A 19,905-nucleotide genomic window follows, 5' to 3' on the forward strand; every position below is an offset into this window, starting at 1 on the left:
TTATTGCCAACAGAGTCTGTCAAGCCAAGTAGACAATCTTCAGAGCCTGGTGTAGAAGACATGACATCTCATCTTCTAAGATGTCTAGCAGACATTGCCGACTTTCTCCTGTACTTGAGGACATCTAGGGCCCTGTCCTCCTCTAAGATCAGAGGATACAGGGATATGCTGGTTTCAGTGTTTTGACACAGAGGTATGGATCCCTCTGCTAATCTAGACCTGTCCAATCTCATAAAATCTTTCAGTACCTCTAAATCGACGTAGTTTTGAAGTGGCTCTCCTCACCCAGCTTCGAGCCTCTTTGTTCTGCTTTGTTACGTTATCTTACCAGGAAGACCCTCTTTCTTGTGACGTTAGCAACCAGTGAAGTGCATGCTATTGACAAGCGAGTGGGATTTTCCCAAGGTGATTCCTTATGTTCCTTCACCCTGGGCTTTTTTTGGCAAAGAACGAAGACCCAACCAAGCCTTGACCTTGTTCCTTCACTATTAAACTAGGCCCAGATGAGGAGGAGAGCTGTGCCCAGTGAGAGCACTGAGGTACTACTTGCACAGAACGGAAAAAATCTGAGGTCCTATGGGTAATTTGTGGTGCTCGATTAGGAATCTGTCTCGTGCCCTATCAAAGAACGGCTTGTCTCTCTTCTTGAAGGATCTGATCTCTGAGGCCCATTCTCAGGTTGGAGAAGCTTTAACGTCCGTCAAAGCTAAAGCTCATGAGATCAGAGCTGTCTCCACGTCTTTAGCCTTCAAGCACAACCTGTCTCTATCATCAATTCTTCAAGCGACTTACTGGAGGTGCAAGTCTATCTTCGCAACCCGTTATCTTCATGATGTGGAAACTACTTCTGAACATTGTAGTACTTTAGGGCCGTTATCAGTGGCTGGCATGGTGTTGGGGGAGGAAGCGTAGGAAGCCTTTCTTCCCTCCTTTTCTCTTCGACTTGAACTTGGGTGTTGAGTCGTAAGGGGAACCTGGGGGCACTGGAGACCCACCAGTCTTAGCTTTAATGGGTGGGTGGTGGTTTTATGTTTTGTGGTGTAGGTGATGCTCGTGTTCATTGATTCTGGTCATTTGGTTGGTCAGTATGTCCCCAGGGCAAGGGCAGCTGGCTTCATGTATACTCTGTTAGTCACTGGGTTCATCCCTTGAAGCAAAGTACCCACTGATGTAGAGGGGCGTCTGGCCAACTCGCCACACCCTACATGGTTAAGATGAGCACCGACCAGAGGCAGTATCTACCTGCAGCAGCTCTCTTACCAGGTAAAGAACGTCAAGCATTGTACTAGTGCTAATTTTGCTGTCCTCTAACTCATCATCCATAATGTTTTGGGGTAGCTAATCCATATATCCCACCTCCATGTTAATTTGGGATTCAGCATTGTAATTACTTGGTAAGTTACATATATAAAAATGACATTTTATGATGAAGTTTTATATATACAGGCAGTCCCCGGTTTACGGTGGCTCCGGCTTACGACGTTCGACGTTACGAGGTTACGGCGCTTTTCACATATATTCATCAGAAATTATTTCCCGGTTTACGACGCATGTTCCAGGGTTACAACGCGTTGTACAACAATCCAACGGAAGAAATATGGCTCCAAAATGGCAAAATAATCAAAATTTTGAGATTTTTTTTTTATGAAAAACTCAGTAAAAATGTAGTTTACATTATTTCAATTACACCCAGAGCATTAAAAGTAAGGTTTTCTTAGGATTTTTTACCATTTTCAATGATTTTTCGGTTTACGACGATTTTTGGCTTACAACGCGGCATAAGAACGGAACCCCATCGTAAACCGGGGACTGCCTGTACTTACCAAGTAATTACAAATTAAGCCCTCCTCTTCCCCTCATGTGGAAAGAAAGGCAAAAAACAACTGAATCACGCTGTTGAAGTCACTCCTCTCGTACCCCGAAAGTGGGCAGGGACTAGTCACCTACACCAACACTAGCGCTACCACAAATTTCAAAATTTTTAAGCTGCCGGCGAGTGAAACTATAAGCAATGTAATTTTTACTTGTTAAGTATATATAAAATTTTATTTTGTCATAAAAATCTAATTTTTATTGAAATGTCAAATAATGTAATTGTATTATTTGACATTTGCGAATAGATAATAGAAATCTGTCGGTGTCACAACCAAACCCGGGCCCAATAGTCTCTCTCTCTCTCTCTCTCTCTCTCTCTCTCTCTCTCTCTCTCTCTCTCTCTCTCTCTCTCTCTCTCTCTCTCTCTCTCTCTCTCTGTGTAGATTTAAGAAAACAACAGCAGAAGATTTTTAGGGCTTTGCTGAGAACGAAAACCGGAAAAAATTGAAAGGTGCCAGGAGATCAGAATTTGACAGTGCACTTATAAAGTGGTTTAAGCTCTGACATAACGAAGATGTAAGCATTTCTGGAGAGATGCTTATGGAGCAGGCCAGAATTTCCATAAGAAACTAAACCTAACAAATGACAGTTATTATTTATAGGTTTTGTTCTGCTTTTGATAGCCCAGCAATATGTGAAATGAGCTGGGAAGACTTTGTTTTATTCATAACCTTTGTTCTACTTTTGTTAACACAGCATTACAGTATGTATGAGGAATGAACTGGGGGATTTTAGCATTGCTTTCTGTCATCTGGAATTTTCTGTGGTCCAGGAGTGGCCTGGTCCCAAGGATGCCAGCTTTAAGAGATCGAGCTGTACTTTTATTTGGGATGAATCTTACATGCTTTTAAAGATATATCTCCGTGCCGATAGGCGAGTCAGCGTTCAAACAACAGGAGATCACTTGGCTGATCCAGGAGACTGTCTGGTTCACCTGTTTTAGGTCATGTCAGAATTTTCCTTGGTGCCATTGTGTATAGGTGCTTTTTGGTATTTCATGATTTTGGCAGTTTAGTGCTTTCACGATACGGCACTTGAAGTTTTTCTACGTTTCCCACAGGAAGCAAAATTAAGAACATTAGGTTTTGTAGGAATGATTACTGTGTAAACAGGATGTTGGATTTTGAGGTGTATAGACACACTGTATGTGCTGGCTGCAGGGGTGATCTAGAAACTAGATGGGATGAATGAAGGGACTGGTCTAAGGAATTTATGCTCAAGTTCATCAGATGGAGGAAGAGAAGGGAAGCAGATAGGTTGTGAAAAGAAATAGTTAGGTCAGGTCATGAACCTGTCATTTCACCCCCTTCTCCAGGTCCCTCGTCTGTAGTTATCCCTACTCAGTCTATGGGTTTTTCCTCTGCTAATGCTTTAGCTGGTACTGAGACTTCCTCTTTAGCCCTGCCTTCCACTCCTTTCCATTCAGGAAAAGCATATTGAGAAGCTAGAACAGGATGTAAACCTTATTTTAGAATCATTTAAAGGTTCGACTGAATTTGTGTTAAGGGGTCGTGCTGTGTCCCCCCGTAATGTGTGATCATTTTCATATACCCCTATAAGAGGTCAGGTGTCGGTGCCCTCACCCTTATGTAGCCCGAGCTTAGGACTGCCCTGTGACAGCTGGAAGAGTCTGCTTCCAGGGAACCAGGTTGGTTCTTGGGGCGATGGGGTTCTGTGCCCTCCATCATTTTTCATACTCTGAATCTCGTTTAATGTGTTCGCCAAAAGATTGTTTTGGTAAGCATAAATCTTCACACCCTATTTCAACTTCTCCGTCATCAGCATCTAGTAATGAGGTTGTTAACACTGATAGGAATAAGGATGTAAGTATAGACCGTGTTATTAGTAGTAATGTCTGTGGTTAATTGTTCAGACTCAATAGATTGTTAAATCAGTCTCATCTACATCTACTTCTCATTCTAAATCCTTCCTGCTATTCTTCTTTCTCGTCAGCATGCACCTGTTCATTTTTTATACGCTTTTTCTTTGGCTATTGGAGAGTCTGTTCCTTATGACTCTGTTGATGTTTGTTTCTCTTTCCATTCCTACTGTGGTTACAGATTCTTCTGTTGTTTCCAAGCCAGGTGCTAGAAGAGACTCTTTAACCTTGGCAGACAAGTCTTCTAGGAGATGGACACTCTGAAATCAAACCAGAGGATGGAAGGGACCCTTCAGCCTTGGTAGGCAACCCTTCTAAGAGAAGGTTACTCTGAATACTAACCTTGTTCTTTAAGACCATAACCTTCCATGGTCTTGGATTTGAGTTCCGTAGCTTGAGGGTACATCAGGCATTTTTCCTCTATGTTCATTTTTTTGTTCACTTTCATGTTTTTTTTTCTAAAATGTGTGTAGGGCAGGCTGATGAGAAAGGAAAAGTTGCGTGGTGGATTATGAGGAAAACACCTTCTTTACCTAATCTTTTCCTTCTAGGCTTTTCATAAATTCTAGATCTAACCTGACTGTCCTCCCCCAGTTGTTGTGGCAAACCTGGCAGATTTCTTATAGGCCTTATACGGTGTGCTGGTTCTACCTTATCAGCCAGTTGCTTCCAATATTTTTTCGGTGACATATTGTTAGGTTTATTTTTACTTTCAATGTAATTTTTGTAAATAATGTAAATACTGTTGCTGTTGATTGCATTATTATTGTTTATTGTTCAGTTGATTTTTATGTTGCTGTTGTTATTAGTCTATTAGGTTTGCTACTAACTTTATGTTGTTAATTTTAATTCTTTCGGGAGACATTCAGCTGAACCCTGGGCCTGCTACTCATTACTGCAAGGAAAATTGCAGAGTACTTTACTCAAATATTTGAGGCTTAAGGTCAAATTTTCTTGGTCTCCAGAGTTGTGCCCATAACTATGATTTGATGTTTTAATCTGAGACACTTGTAAGTAGTAACAAGTCAAAGGTTGAGTTTTAAAACCCAGGGTTTGATGGCCCAGATTTTATTTAATGTTGTAACATCCCACATGCACAAGGTATGGCTGTATACACTAAGTCCAGACAGCCTGTATATCATCAGAGAAACACTGTGTAGTTTCTATGAAATTCTTTGTTTTAAGATTCTCAGCAAGTTCTACAATGTATTCATATTTGCTGTTTACTGCAATCCAATTATTAACGATTCTATAAATGACTGTCTTGGAGAGGATTAGTATGGCTCAGTCACAGGATTCAAAAGCTTCATTCAGTATATGTGGAGACTGCATTGCAAAGCACAGCAAGTGGCTTAATTCAGATTCCACAGGTCAACATGGTCGGTCTGCACTTGACTTCTGTGTGTCCTCTGATTTCGTCCAGGTAACTGTGGAACCCATGCATATTTGTGGTAATAGATTAGACCTCATACTCACAGATGTCCCAGCTATTTTCAAGTCCAAGGTCTGCGAGTATATAGGCACTTCTTATAACTGCGCCACTGAGATGAACATATATGTCAATCAGCATATTCCTAATTCCACCATTGGAAAAATGGTTTGGCTGAAGTCTAGAGTCAATTTAGATCTTATTACTGAAGCATGCTAGGCACTTAATATTTCAGACGCTATATCACATCCAGATCCCAAGCAGCTAAATGAAATGCCGATGGCTATTTTAGTAAGGTATGTCCCTAGAAAAATCATTAAAATCAGGACAAATGACCAGCCATGGTTTGGTGATACATATAGAAGAGCTTACCATGACAGACCAAATTCGACACATGGGGACGAAATCATTCACATAAAAATGACACCATTGTTGTCAAGTCTTGCCGCGCTGCAAATAGCGTTCATCATATAGCTGAGAGAAATTATAGTAATTCCTTGAGGAGGAAACTTAAAGGAATTACTGTATTTAGCGGGGTATAAAATGCACCCCTCTTTTACAAGGGTATTTTGTGGAAAAAAGTACATTTATTGAAAGATATTTTAAAGTGATTTTGTAGGGAAAATGTATGATTTTGTGCATGAATGAAATACAATATTGAGAGAGTGTACTGGAATAAAGTATGGACTCTGTATGAAATTTACCATAAATAAATATTGTTTGTGTGTTACCACGACAGGCCACCAGGGCAGCGCTATGATTTTGTTTACATCCACTCATTGCAAATGGTTGACAGGCTAACTGTCATAAGTTTGTGTTAACAGACTGATAATTCAGCTTGTTGTCAATATTTTTATTATTAGTAACAATTTACTGTAATAATTAGGCTTGTTTTTCAATGTTTTATTATTAGGAGCAGTTTTTGTGCTTACCTAGTATACTTGCCATAGGCTAGGCTAGGCTAAGGCCTAGCCTACGGCACTTGATCTCCCATCCGTAATATGGCTGCATTATACACGGCAGTTTTTTGATACATTTAAAAATAAAAAAAGTGAATCTAATACGCCGGAAAATGTGGTACTCAACCTCATCTGTGGTGGACCAAATTGCCATCATTATCTTTGGGTCAGGCTCATCCTCCGTTCCTCCACTAATAACAGATGATGGTAGATTGGTTACTGGCCGTAAGGAAAAAGCTGAACTACTTCATCAAGATTTTGAAGCTAAGCAGTCAGCTGAGGAGGTCCCTCTCCCTGATACTTGTCATCCTGCACCCATTCTTACGAAATTTGTATTTTGCTCTAGGGATGTTAAGAAAATTTTGATAATCTTGATAGCTGGGGTGGAGAAGATCCTGATGGTGTCTTCCCTTTGTTTTTAAAAAGCTTGCTAGTGAGTTTTTTTCCCAAGATTAGTAGATTCTATAGATTTTTAATTCGATGTAGTATCTTTGCAGATGAGCGCAAGCTTAGTAATACAGTGCCTCTTCCAAAGAATGGCATATCTGCAGACTGCAGTAACTACAGGCCAACTTCTATTCTCCCTGTACTCTCCAAAGTTGCAGGAAAACTTATTTTTAAGCCGCTATATAAGTATGTGGAATATAAAGGATTGTTAGCTGATAGTCAATATGGATATTAGAAGCAGTTAGGGACCTGCGATGCTCTTATAAATTTGACGTGCCATTTGCAAGAGAACCTTAATAATGGTTTTGAGTGTAGAGTAATTCAAGTAGATTTTAGTGCTGCTTTTGATTTAGTAAATCACAAGGCACTTATTTACAAACTTCAGAATCTTGGAGTGGGTGGATATGTTTTAGGGTTGCTTCAGGATCTTCAGTAGGCAGCAGCAAGTTGATGTTGATGGGATCTTTAGCGAATCAAGACTTATTGTGTTGGGAGCTCCACAGGGTAGTGTTCTTGGTCCACTGTTATTTTTAGTGTTTACAGGTGATATGGTTGTCCTGGAAAACAAGATTGTTCAGTATGTCGATGATACAACACATGTGTGTTGTAAAGTTACCACTAATGAGAAATGAAACTGCTCTTAGTCTCAGTCAGGACATGGAGTGAATATGAAGGGGAACTCCAGTAAAACAAAACACTGCTGATTAGCAGATCTTGCACAGATTTTCCACCCCATCCTCCCCTCCAAGTCAATGGGACTTTGCTGAATGAGTCTGAAGCTTTTAAGTATTCTAGGTGTAATATCTAATGAAAGTGTCAGCAAATGCTGCACTAAGGTTAGGTATTGTACGAAAGGCCTCATATATTTTAACTGATAAAATCAGTGCAACCTGTTTTAGGTCATTTGTCCTTCCTTTACTAGAATACGGTTCTCTGGTATGGATGACTGCTTCTGCCAGAGATTTGTCTCTTTTTAGATGGAGTGGTTTGTGGTAGTAGGTTTGTTTCCTAATATTAGCAGTTATGACTTGGACCATTGACGGGTGGTCTGATGTTTGTCACTTTTTCACTTTTTCATAAGTTGTATTTTAAGAGATCTTTCACATTCTCAATTGATCCCTGGTCCCCTTTTCCTGCTGAGAACAACTAGGTTTGCTGAAAAACGGCACCAATATGCAGTAACTGTTCCTCACTGTAGAACTTCTCAGTTCCAGGGTCCTTTTATTCCTCACATTGTTGGACTGTGGAACAGTCTCCCTGAGGATGGCTTGCAATTGGGCTTCAAAAGTTCAAGGAAAGATGCAATGCATTACTACCCTAATACTATTCTACTTGCATTTTAATACTTTTTTATCTATTTGTTAATTTATTAATTTATTTTTCCTTTTTTAATAAATGAGATCTCTTCTGTATTTCCATTTACTTCCTCTCACTCCTTCCTAATGAACACCATATTCTTTGGAAGTTTTAATTTCAAGTCAGTGGCCCCTGTAAGCTCTTTCCATATGAATAGGGTTCATTTTCAAAGTAATAATAATAATAATAATGTGTCACATGGGATTGCTCTTAAGTCGGTTGAGATGTGTTCTGATCAGGCAGGGAAGTTAGGTGTCACCATTGCTCCTCTTCCCCCCTCCCCCAACATCTGCTTTCTTTGATGACTAGTGTCACTTCTTCTTCTTTTGCTCAGCCAACTTTTGTCACCTCAGATGAGCAGCTGCAGACTGCTTTTCCTGCAGTCTCTCTCTCTCTCTCTCTCTCTCTCTCTCTCTCTCTCTCTCTCTCTCTCTCTCTCTCTCTCTCTCTCTCTCTCTCTCTCTCTCTCCATCCAGTCAGAGATTCATTGCGAAGGATCGGCTGCTTTCACCCGACTTCACTGCTGGAAGAGGAGTTTGAGTTGGAGGAGTCTCCTTCAATTTTTCAACATTTGCTAGAGTGTTGGGCTTCACTTTATCCTCATTGGTGGAGGAAAGAGGTTGTGTAGAGACTAGGCCTCATGTTATCTTCCAGTATTTTGGCCCTTGTTAAGTGTTTGAAGAAGGCCAAGCTTTCCAGGTCTAGTCTTTCTGGTTTTTCAAAGTCACAAAGAGCCGACTCTTATGACTCAGGCTCGTTACCATTGCTCAAACCATCTTGAGTTGATGATTCTGATATCTTTGCTAGTCTCAGTCCCATGGAGAGACATGCTCTTGAGACTAGCAAGGAACTTTGGACAAATGCAGAGGCAAAGACTTTGTCCAAGTCTTTGTTTAGAATTATTTCGGTCTTGTCTTTTGCGGAGCTTTCACTCATTATTATTGTCACCGCTCTTCCCCAACTAAGGGAATTTCTGGCACCTGCGGGTATCAAAGTGTAGGAGGAGTCATTAGGTTTTTTACTTGCTTAGACAAAGTTGTTTCGGACACGGTGGGTGAATGTTCTCATGCTTTTGCTAACTCGGTTTTGAAGAGAGAACAGTTGTGCTCCTATCTATTGTCTAAGGTCTCACCTTCTCAGAAGATGGCAGCAGTTTTGGTTTCCTCTTTCAATCATCTTCTTAATCTGACTTTTTTCAAGGCAATGAGGGAGGATATTTTGTGCACAGGAAAATAGGGATTTATCAGTCTCGTAAATCAGGCATGGAAAGGACTGCTCCTTCTCTTCCTTTTGGTCCCTCCAATCAAGAGTCATTCCTCCTCATCTCAGGACTCATCTTCATCTGCAAAGACCTTTTGAAGGATCCACTTGAGGCTTTGGTAAGAGTGAAGCTGCTGGGATTATTAGAAAGAAATGAACTTTTCAGCCCTCAGATTCTGGTAGGAGGCCGACTGCAGGCCTTCTGGTATGCTTGGGGAGTCTTAGGAGCAGAACATTGGATGGTGGAGGTACTGAAGGAAGACTATGTAATTCCATATTTGTCTCCTCCCCCTCTGACATCGTATCCTATAGCTTTTCTGTTGTATCTTTATCAGCGGGAGAAGTATCTTGTACTTCAAAAAGAGGTGATATCATTGTTAAAGAAGGCAGCAATAAAGCAGGTGTCTGAAAACTCTCCAGGGTTTTACAACCGACTATTTCTGGTGCCAAAGGCATCCAGAGGTTGGCACCCAGTGCTAGATATGTTGAGACTCAACACACTGATTCATCTGACCCCTTTCTATTTTTGGTGCCAAAGGCATCCAGAGGTTGGCGCCCATTGCTAGATATGTTGATGACTCAACACACTGATTCATCTGACCCCTTTCTCCATGGAATCATCCAAAAGAACAACTGGATGATATCAGAGGTGCACGACGCATATTTCCACATTCCAATAAAATCCTCAGTTGCATAAGTTCCTGCAATTTGTGTTTGCAGGGAAGATATTTCAGTTCAGGGCACTTTGCTTTGGCCTGTGTACAGTGCCTCAGATATTCACAAGGATTTTAGCGCCAGTAGGGGGATGGTGTCACCTTTTGGGAGTGAGAAGTCTTCTCTACTTGGACAATTGGCTAATGTTGGCCAGCTCTTTTCCTGGTTCAGTCACTGGCATCATGATCAGTTTTCAGAAATCTACCCTGATTCCAGCTCAGTCCATTCTCTAAGTTCCTCGCTGGGTGAGCAGGTTCCGTTTTCAGCTACCACTCTGTTGGTCGCGAGGTCGAATCTCTGACCGGCCAGTGAAGAACAAGAGGAATTTGTTTCTGGTGATAGAAATTCATTTCTTGCTATAATGTGGTTCGGATTCCACAATAAGCTGTAGGTTCCGTTGCTAGGTAACCAATTGGTTCTTAGCCACGTAAAGATTCAAAAATAAAATCTAATCCTTCGGGCCAGCCCTAGGAGAGCTGTTAATCAGCTCAGTGGTCTGGTTAAACTAAGATATACTTAACTTAGTCCATTCTTTATTATTATTATTTAGAAGACGAAACCTATTCATATGGAACAAGCCCACAAGGGCCATTGACTTGAAATTCAAGCTTCCAAAAAATACGGTGTTCATTAGGAAGAAGAAAGATGAGATAAAGGGAAATACAGAAAGAGAGATCCCACTCACATATTAAAAAAGAGAAAATAAATTAAGAAATAGATAAAAGTGTATTGAAATGCAAGGACATCCTCTGGGAGGCTGTTCCACATTCCAACGGTGTGAGGGATAAAGGACCTCTGGAACTGAGAAGTTAGACAGCGAGGCATATTGGTGCTGCTGTTCAGCAAACCTAGTTGCTCTCAGCAGGAAAAGGGGATCAGGGATCAATTGAGAATGTGAAAGATCTTTGTTGAAATGCAGCTTATGAAAAAGTGACGAACAAGAGACCATCCTTCGATGGTCCAAGTCATAACTACTACTATTAGGAAACGGAAACCTACCATGATGAACCACTCTATCTAAAAGAGATAAATCAGAAAGCAGTATGGTATTCTAGTAAAGGGAGCACAAATGACCTAAAGCAGGTTGCATTATAAATAAATATGTGAGGCCTTACAGACAACATCTAACTTTTGTGTCGCATTTGCTGAAACGTTCGTTACATGTTTCTCAAAAGTTAGATGTGAGTCAAAGGTTACACCTAGAATAGGTAAAGCTTCAGACTCGTTCAGCAAAGTTTCATCCACCTGAGGGGGAGGATGCAGTGGGAAATCGGTACGAGATGTGCTAATCAATAGTGTTTTTGTTTTACGGGAGTTCATCCTTGTACCCCACTGACTACACCATTCCCTGATCCAGTCCATGTCCTGATTGAGGCTGAGGACAGCATGTTTTCTCAAAAGTGGAGACTACTACACCCACAAGTGTTGCACCATCGGCATACTGAGGGATGAGGATGAGGATAGACTCTTACGGTTTTCAGGCTTTTCCATTGAAGAAACAAGTAGACTATTTCTAATCGCCTCTAGGAGTATTTGGCCCTTAAGGAAACTGTACGTATGTGTCTGTGTGAAGGAATATGGGAACCAATAATTTGTGAAATTATAATGATGAAGTAAAATATTATGACTTTGTCATTTTAACTATGAAAGGAGAGAAACTATATATTTTTTTGTGTATTGTGAATAATTTATGTAACATAGGTTTTACATGAAAACAGTGTTGATACAATTAGCTTTTAGGGTGTATAACACTTGAAAGCAACCAGGTGTGAGAAAGTCTTCAGGATTATAAGACAGTGCATTTAGACCTTCTAAACATGAGAAAGAATACTTGCCTGAGCTAAGGGGTTTAGTTAATATTTTTTTGTGTTACATCTATAATAGGTAAATTATTCACAGCATAAAAACAAAAACAAAAATGATCTTTTCTTTTGGTAATGATAATAATAATATAATAATGATATGATGATAATAGTATCCGTAAAGTGACCCCCCTCTCAAACAAAGTTCAGTGAATGTATTGGCAGTTTGGATGCCATAGTTTCTGAGTCTCTCGAATGAGTTTCTTTGTAGCAGCAGGTAAATTATACAGGAGCTGTCGAAAGTTCAATTATTCCTTGACATTTCAGTAGAACTTGCTACCATTTTTCAATAGGCAAATGAAGCCGGGTTACAACTATGCTCTAGTGGGTTCACTTCCCGCCATCCCAGGGCATCATTGCATCGTTGGATGTAGAGAACCTTTTCACCGGTGTGCCTGTAGATAAAGTGATATGGTTGATCCTTGACAGAGTCTACTGAGACGATTCTACCCCAACATTGAATGTTCCAGAGGCATTCCTGTTGCACCTGCTAGATATCTGTGCTTGGGAGGCCCCATTCATTGATCAACGAGGGCAAATGTGGACACAGATCAACAGAGTAGCCATGGTTCTAGCCATGGGTTCTCCTCTTGGTGTGCTGTTCACTAACTTTTTTATATATGAGTTGTTGAGCAACATGTCTTCGGTAGGATTCTTAGACGAGCTGTATATGTTCTGTACGTTGATGACATTGTCGTCAGCATCGCTGGCAAAAATGAACTGGAGTCACCCAGCCACACCTTTAAGGAGGAATCGGTTCTCTGCTCCATGTGTGAGAGAGGTGTGGATGACACCATTCCCTTTATGGATGCCCATGTTGCCAGCACTCCTCAAGGCTTTCCCTTTATGGATGCCCATGTTGCCAGCACTCCTCAAGGCTTTCACACTCAGGTCCACCGCAAGCCCATTTATGTTCCTCGTGGGAGAGTCGGTAGAGTTCTCGGCTAGCACTCTGCTAGACCTGAGTTCGAGTCTCCAGCTGGCCAATGAAGAATTAGAGGAATTTATATTTCTGGTGATAGAAATTCATTTCTTGGTATAATGTGGTTCGGATTCCACAATAAGCTGTAGGTCCCGTTGCTAGGTAATCAATTGGTTCTTAGCCACGTAAAATAAGTCTAATCCTTCGGGCCAGCCCTAGGAGAGCTGTTAATCAGCTCAGTGGTCTGGTTAAATTAAGGCATACTTAACACATACCGACATTGGGCTCTGCCTCAACAGCAATAGTGAATACCCAGAAAAATTTGAATCATCGGCCTTGAACACTACTTTTTTCGTGCCCTCTTACACTGTTCTACTTAGAATACCACTTTTGATGAGCTCAAGCACAACTCCCAAACCCTGGTGAATAATGGCTATTCTTACTGTCAGGTCACCAGGGTGACGAAAAATGCCGTCAACAGTTGGTATCATTAGGAGAACCACCCCCTGCAATAGTGAGAGGACCATTAGACTGCTCTACAGGAGCTACAGGAACACCATTATAAGAAAGATGAGGCAGCCCAGCCTGTTAGCGGGTATAAATATTGCATAGTTGTATCCCTGGCTTTATTTGCCTTTTGAAAAATGATAGAAAGCTCTATCAAAATGTCAAGGAATAAATGAACTTTGGACAGCTTCTGTATAATTTACCTGCTGCTTCAAAAAAAACTCATTTGAGATGTTGAGAAACTACAATGAAAAGTCAATGGTATCCAGACAGCCATTTTATTCAATCAATAATAATGATACCCTGAAAGCATTCATGGTAATGTGAGTATTGATAATTGTAATTTTTTAGAGCTATTAACTTCAGAGGCAAATTTTTGTATCAGTTTTTATATTTGCTTTTCAGAGTTTAGGGGTAATCCTTTATGTATTAGTTTGTGGATATTTGCCCTTTGATGCTTCAACATTACAAAATCTACGAGCATTAGTAGTTTCTGGGAAATTCAGAGTACCTTTCTTCATGACATCAGGTACGATATAACTGTTTATCTTAGTACTGATTCTCTATGAAAAATATACTGCTGACAAATTTAAGTTAGTTTTTGATTGAATATTGAATAGTTTTATAAATTATTTTCAGATTGTGAAGATCTCATACGGAAGATGTTACAAGTAGACCCTGAGAAAAGGATTAGCATAGAAAGGATACTTCAGCACAAATGGATATTGCAGGTACAGTAAAGGATTTTGAGTCATGTTATTTCAGTGCCAATTGGCTGTATTTTTACAAGAACTACTGTATATTCATGTATCCTTTGTTAGTCGCGCTGTGTAGGTGTCTCCAAATCCAATCTTTTCAGTCAGGATTTTTATAATTTGGGAGTGACAGTTACAGATTACACAGATAGTGGAAGTCCAACCTGAGTGATGAATTGTCAAGAAAAGTTGTACTTAAACATTTTTCCTCTTATTTTATTTTTCCTCTTCTTTTTTTACTATATATTTAGTAACATTTTTCCTCTTCTTTTGTTACTATATATTTATAGCATTTCAGACGTTAGGTTATTGGCTCTTAATTGGTGGACTGTGGACAACTGGTGGTCCATGATGATTGTTTTGTAATAAACTAAAATTGGGTACATTTATTCTTGAATTTATTGTAATTAGAGTTCTTATATTTTCCATTTTTGACTGTCTGTTGGCATTATATTTGTGCAACTTGGAGATTTCAGTCTGTCTGTTCTGATTGCCATGGCCTGACAGGTGTTGGCCATGCTTCTGAATCTTGGTGAGAAAATCATGTTTTAGGCCACACACACTGGTATTGGCAATTTATTGCTTGGATTTAGTGTTCACCAGTTCATCTGTTGATCCTTCTGTTTGTACTTGTAAAAATCATGCATTAATTTCTTTATTAATAAAATTTCAGCAGGCTGTGCTTTACAAACAACATTCTTAATTTCTTTAGTAACAGAAAATGAGTAGATGTGCCATATATGTCATACTCCTGTAAGATGTACAGTATATTGTCTTAACCCTTAAACGCCTACTGGACATATCATACGTCGACTAAAATTGTCTGTTGGGTGCCAAGTGGACGTACTGTACGTCGACTACAAAAAATTTCAATCTTCGGTTAACTTTGACTCGACCGAAATGGTCGAAAAATGCAATTGTAAGCTAAAACTCTTACATTCTAGTAATATTCAATCATTTACCTTCATTTTGCAACAAATTGGAAGTCTCTAGCACAATATTTCGATTTATGGTGAATTTTTGAAAAAAACTTTTTCCTTACGTCCGCGCGGTAACTCGGCCGAAAATTTCAGAAATTCTTTCGTCATTTTATCATAATTTTTGCACTGTTTTATATTAGCCGTTACGTAAAGTTTTATATATGAAAATGTGTGCAATTTCATGTAAAATACAACAAAATACAACCCATGGTTGTAGCTTTTATCAGTTTGGAAATATTTTCATATAAACCACGATAACTGCCAAAATTTCAACCTTTAGTCAACTTTGACTCGACCGAAATGGTACAAAAACGCAATTTTAAGCGAAAACTCTTACATTCTAGTAATATTCAATCATTTACCTTCATTTTGCAACAAATTGGAAGTCTCTAGCACAATATTTCAATTTATGATGAATTTTTTAAAAAACTTTTTCCTTACGTCCGCGCCAGAAATTCTTTAAATCACGTTGTCGTAATGTTTGCACCGTTTTATATTAGTCGTTACATAAAGTTTTATATATGGAAATGTGCGCAATTTCATGTAGAATACAACAGAAAATAACTCATGGTTGTAGCTTTTATCAGTTTTGAAATATTTTCATATAAATCACGATAGCTGCCAAAATTTCAACCTTCGGTCAACTTTAACTCGACCAAAATGGTAAAAAAAAACGCAATTATAAGCTAAAACTCTTACATTCTAGTAATATTCAATCATGTACCTTCATTTTGCAACAAACTGGAAGTCTGTAGCACAATATTTCGATTTATGGTGAATTTCTAAAAAAATTTTTTCCCTTACGTCTGCTGCGGTAACTCGGCCAACATCTCAGAAATTCTTTCACACGTTGTCGTAATGTTTGCATCGTTTACATTAGTCGTTACATAAGCTTTTATATATGAAAATGTGTGCAATTTCATGTAGAATACAACTGAAAATAATTCATGGTTGTAGCTTTTATCAGTTTTGAAATATTTTCACATAAATCACAATAACTGCCAAAATTTCAACCTTTGGTCAACTTTAACTCCACCGAAATGGTTGAAAAACGCAATTGTAAGCTAAAACTCTTACATTCTGGTAATATTCAATTATTTACCTTTATTTTGCAATAAATTGGAAGTCTCTTGCACAATATTTTGATTTATGGTGAATTTTTGAAAAAAAACATTTTCCTTACGTCCGCGCTGTAACTCGGCTGAACATCTCAGAAATTCTTTCATCACGTTGTCGTAATGTTTGCACCGTTTTATACTAGTCGTTACATAAAGTTTTATATATGAAAATGTGTGCAATTTCATGTAGAATACAACAGAAAATAACTCATGGTTGTAGCTTTTATCAGTTTTGAAATATTTTCATATAAATCACGATAAATAGAAAAAATTCGACCTTCGGTCAACTTTAACTCGACCGAAATGGTAGAAAACTGCAATTGTAAGCTAAAACACTTACAGTCTGGTAATATTCAATCAATTAGCTTAATTTTTCAACAAACTGGAAGTCTCTAGCACAATATTTCGATTTATGGTGAATTTTGAAAAAAACATTTTTTACGTCCGTGCGTTACGAATTTATGCATCATTTTGTGATAATATTTTCTCTGTGTTGCTTTGATCGTTTTACAATTTGTTATATACCTAAATCATCGCAATTTAGTGTACAATACAAAGAAAAAATAATAATCCGTTAGCTGTAACCGTTTTGCTCACAGCGCGATTTGTATAAAATTATATATAAAATTTTTTTCGTGCTGTCATATATTTCAATATTTGTATATGATAATGATATTTTTTTTCATTTCTGATGGTTGCATACTAAACTGAAGGGCAATGACAAAAAAAGGAGCCAAAAAGGAACTCTTAATCTTAAAAACTAAGCGTGCTGTGATTTTTAAAAAAAAAACTTTTTTTCCGCTTCTGTGCTAACTCCTGAACGCCGCCGGCATACGGGAGACGTTTTTGTAAATAGAGGCTCGGCGTTTAAGGGTTAAGCAACCTGGAATGGCATTTTAAGTGATCTTCCGCATTTAAATGTGTCACAGTTGTATAAGTAAGTTGAAAATATAATCAAGATAATTGATTGGTGAATTCCCTCTTGAAAAAAAGTCAAGCATTAATATGGTGAAAGAAACTAAATTTCTCCTCACCATCATAAGGAGAAATATAAGAAATCAGCCATCACCAAAACTGTCTTGAGAGAGAGAGAGAGAGAAAATGCCATATGCCGATTGGGGGTAACCAAGCCAGCACCCAGCTCCAGCCAGCAACACCTAGATCATAACTCCTCTGGGGCAGATTTCGTCATCAACTCATGACCAGTCAAAATTTAGCCCACGAACCGACCCACCAATTGTAAACCACCCTGCCTTCCATATATACTTGTGCATCTTGTATCTCAGTTCATTCGCTTTTGTAATCATAGATGACCGTCAGAGCACATGTCGACACATCAGAGGAAATAAACAGAGAATCTCTATATGTCTCTAGGAAACTTGATGTACTAGCTACATGCTGATGAAAAGAAGATTTAAGATGAATAGAGAAGATTTATACAAATTAAATGTAGTAGAAACAGCTACAGTCAGTCCCCGGGTATCGGCGATCCGGTTTTAAGGCGCTTGTCTAGCAACAATGATTACTGGATTTTCAACACCGATTCCCGGTTATCAATGCCGATCCCCGGTTATCTGCGGTGCTGATTCCTGGTTATCGGCGGTGCTGATTCCCGGTTATCGGCTTCGCTGATCCCCGGTTATCGGCACCGATAACCGAGGATTGGTGCTATATCGCCGATTTTCGATGCTATTATCGCCGATTTTCTGTTGTCAGTGATTTTCGGTTATCATCAGGCTGTCAGGAACGGAACCCTGCCAATAATCAGGGACTGCCTTTATTGTTATTATACCACAAAGGGGCAGTATACCAACACTACTTGAGGGAACATGGCAGTGCACCTCAATGCCAGCAGATCGTAGAGTGCAAAACTCTGAGATGGCAACAATTACCATCGCTGCCTCAGATATAAGGAGACCCTTTTTCTCCCTTCCACAGTCAGGAGAATGGCAAGGCTTGCCCCTGGGATAGCAGTTCAGCCGCCTGCTACTTAAGGCAGTGTGCCCTATGACCAAAGCTCCTGGCACCAACCAATCAGTGACTATGTTGGTCAGCCATACTCTCCCTTTAGAGTCATACTGCTCCCAGCCAATAGCCCCCCCCCCCCAGCTTTGACAATCAATGAAAGTAGCCAAATATCTTTGTAAACCCACTTATGGATATAAATATTGCATAGATGTACCCCTGGCTTCATTCGTCTTCAGAGCATGGTAGAAAGCTCTACCGAAATATCAAGGTAAATAAATTAACTTTGGGCAGCTGCTGTATTTTTTACCTGGGCAGCTGCTGTATGTTTTGCCTACTGCTACAAAGAACCTCATTTGGGAGATTGAGAAACTATAATACAAACTAAACAGCATCCAGATGGCCATGCTGTCCAATGAAGTTGTATGAGAGAGGGCCTTCTTCCGAGATATTTGAACCTGTGGCTACACGACCTAGATGCCAGGACCTGGCACCAACCAATCAGCTAACACTCCCAGATGAGTCATACTGCTCCCACCCAATAGGAGGAGCCCCCCCCCTCCCGCTTCAACAACAAATGAAAACTCGCCAAATATTTTTGTAAGCCCTTGTACGGGTATAAATATGTCATAGGTGTACCTCTGGCTTCATTCACCTTCAGAGTATAGTTAAAAGCTCTATCGAAACATCAAGATAAGTAAATGAACTTTGGACAGCTGCTACAAAGAACCTCATTCAGGAGATTGAGAAACTACAATACAAACTAAATGGCATCCAGACGGCCATACTGTTTAATGAAGTTTGCTTGAGAGAGCTCTTCTTCCGCGATATTATTATTATTATTATTATTATTATTATTAATTATTATTATTATTATTATTATTATTATTATTATTATTATTATTATTATTTAGGATGAATCTTACCTACTGTTAAAGTTAGCTCATGTCTTTGCATCCTTAAGTTTGATTGGCTTTCAAAAGAACTGGACTGTCTGTAATTGCCTGTCTCCCACCAGGTGGCATTGGAATGTTTTATGTTTTTGTCAGAATTCTTCATCCTTGTCCTTGTATATATGGTGTGAATCAGCTGTAATGATTTTGACTATCTCTGGCAGGTTTTCTTCTGTACGGTATTGTGCTTGTTTTGTTTAGTATTTTGTCACCTACAGCAAGCAGATATAGAAGGGTTACAGTCGACCCCCACTTATTTGCAGTTCAGGATTCGCGGCTTCACCTATTCGCGGATTTTTCTGTGGAATGTATTTTTCAATAAATCGAGGAAAATTCAGTTCCAGTATTCACAGATTTTTCATAGAGCAACATCCACTAATTACTGTATTTTCATATAGCAGTGGTAACAGTGTCTCCTCAGTATACGAATTTAATTCGTTCCAAATTCCAGTTTGTATATCGAAATGCTTGTATATTGATCCAAATATTCCCATAAGGAATAATGGGAATTCAATTTATTTGTCCCACACATGAATTTCCCCCATATCCACCCTTTGTATCCTTTTTAATGCAATTATTTTAAGTGCAAGCACAATGTATAGTTAAATGATAACCATATTCAACAAAATAAAAGAATAAAGCATTTCACAATGAAATTCAACATAAAAGATGAACAAAATCATATGTCACCTCTGTGATGCACATCTGACTTGAAGAGAGAAGGAGAAGAGGCAGTAAAAACATTACTGTATGTACGTAAAAGCAGTAACAATTCACATAAAAAAATAGAAGGGAATTTCACAATAAATTTAATATAATGATACAATATAAAAACAAATGCAGTACAGTAACAATGAAAAATCAAAAGTCTTATTTGAGCGAGCGATCAGGACTGTGCTAGGTGGGACGGTAGAGAGGAGAGGG

The 19,905-nt window shown here is 39.1% G+C and overlaps 1 protein-coding gene across 2 annotated transcripts in view; it reads left to right on the forward strand.

The window, feature by feature from the left end:
- Positions 1-19,905, forward strand: part of LOC136833807 (serine/threonine-protein kinase SIK3-like) — a 575,016-nt gene that overhangs the window by 121,851 nt on the left and 433,260 nt on the right. For both annotated transcript variants that reach the window (XM_067096082.1, XM_067096081.1), the window contains exons 5-6: positions 13,616-13,739; positions 13,850-13,941. In XM_067096082.1, the coding sequence (XP_066952183.1) occupies positions 13,616-13,739; positions 13,850-13,941 (216 nt within the window). The remainder of the gene's footprint in view (positions 1-13,615; positions 13,740-13,849; positions 13,942-19,905) is intronic.

The sequence above is a fragment of the Macrobrachium rosenbergii genome, chromosome 52 (genome assembly GCF_040412425.1).
Source record: "Macrobrachium rosenbergii isolate ZJJX-2024 chromosome 52, ASM4041242v1, whole genome shotgun sequence".
Taxonomy (NCBI): domain Eukaryota; kingdom Metazoa; phylum Arthropoda; class Malacostraca; order Decapoda; family Palaemonidae; genus Macrobrachium; species Macrobrachium rosenbergii.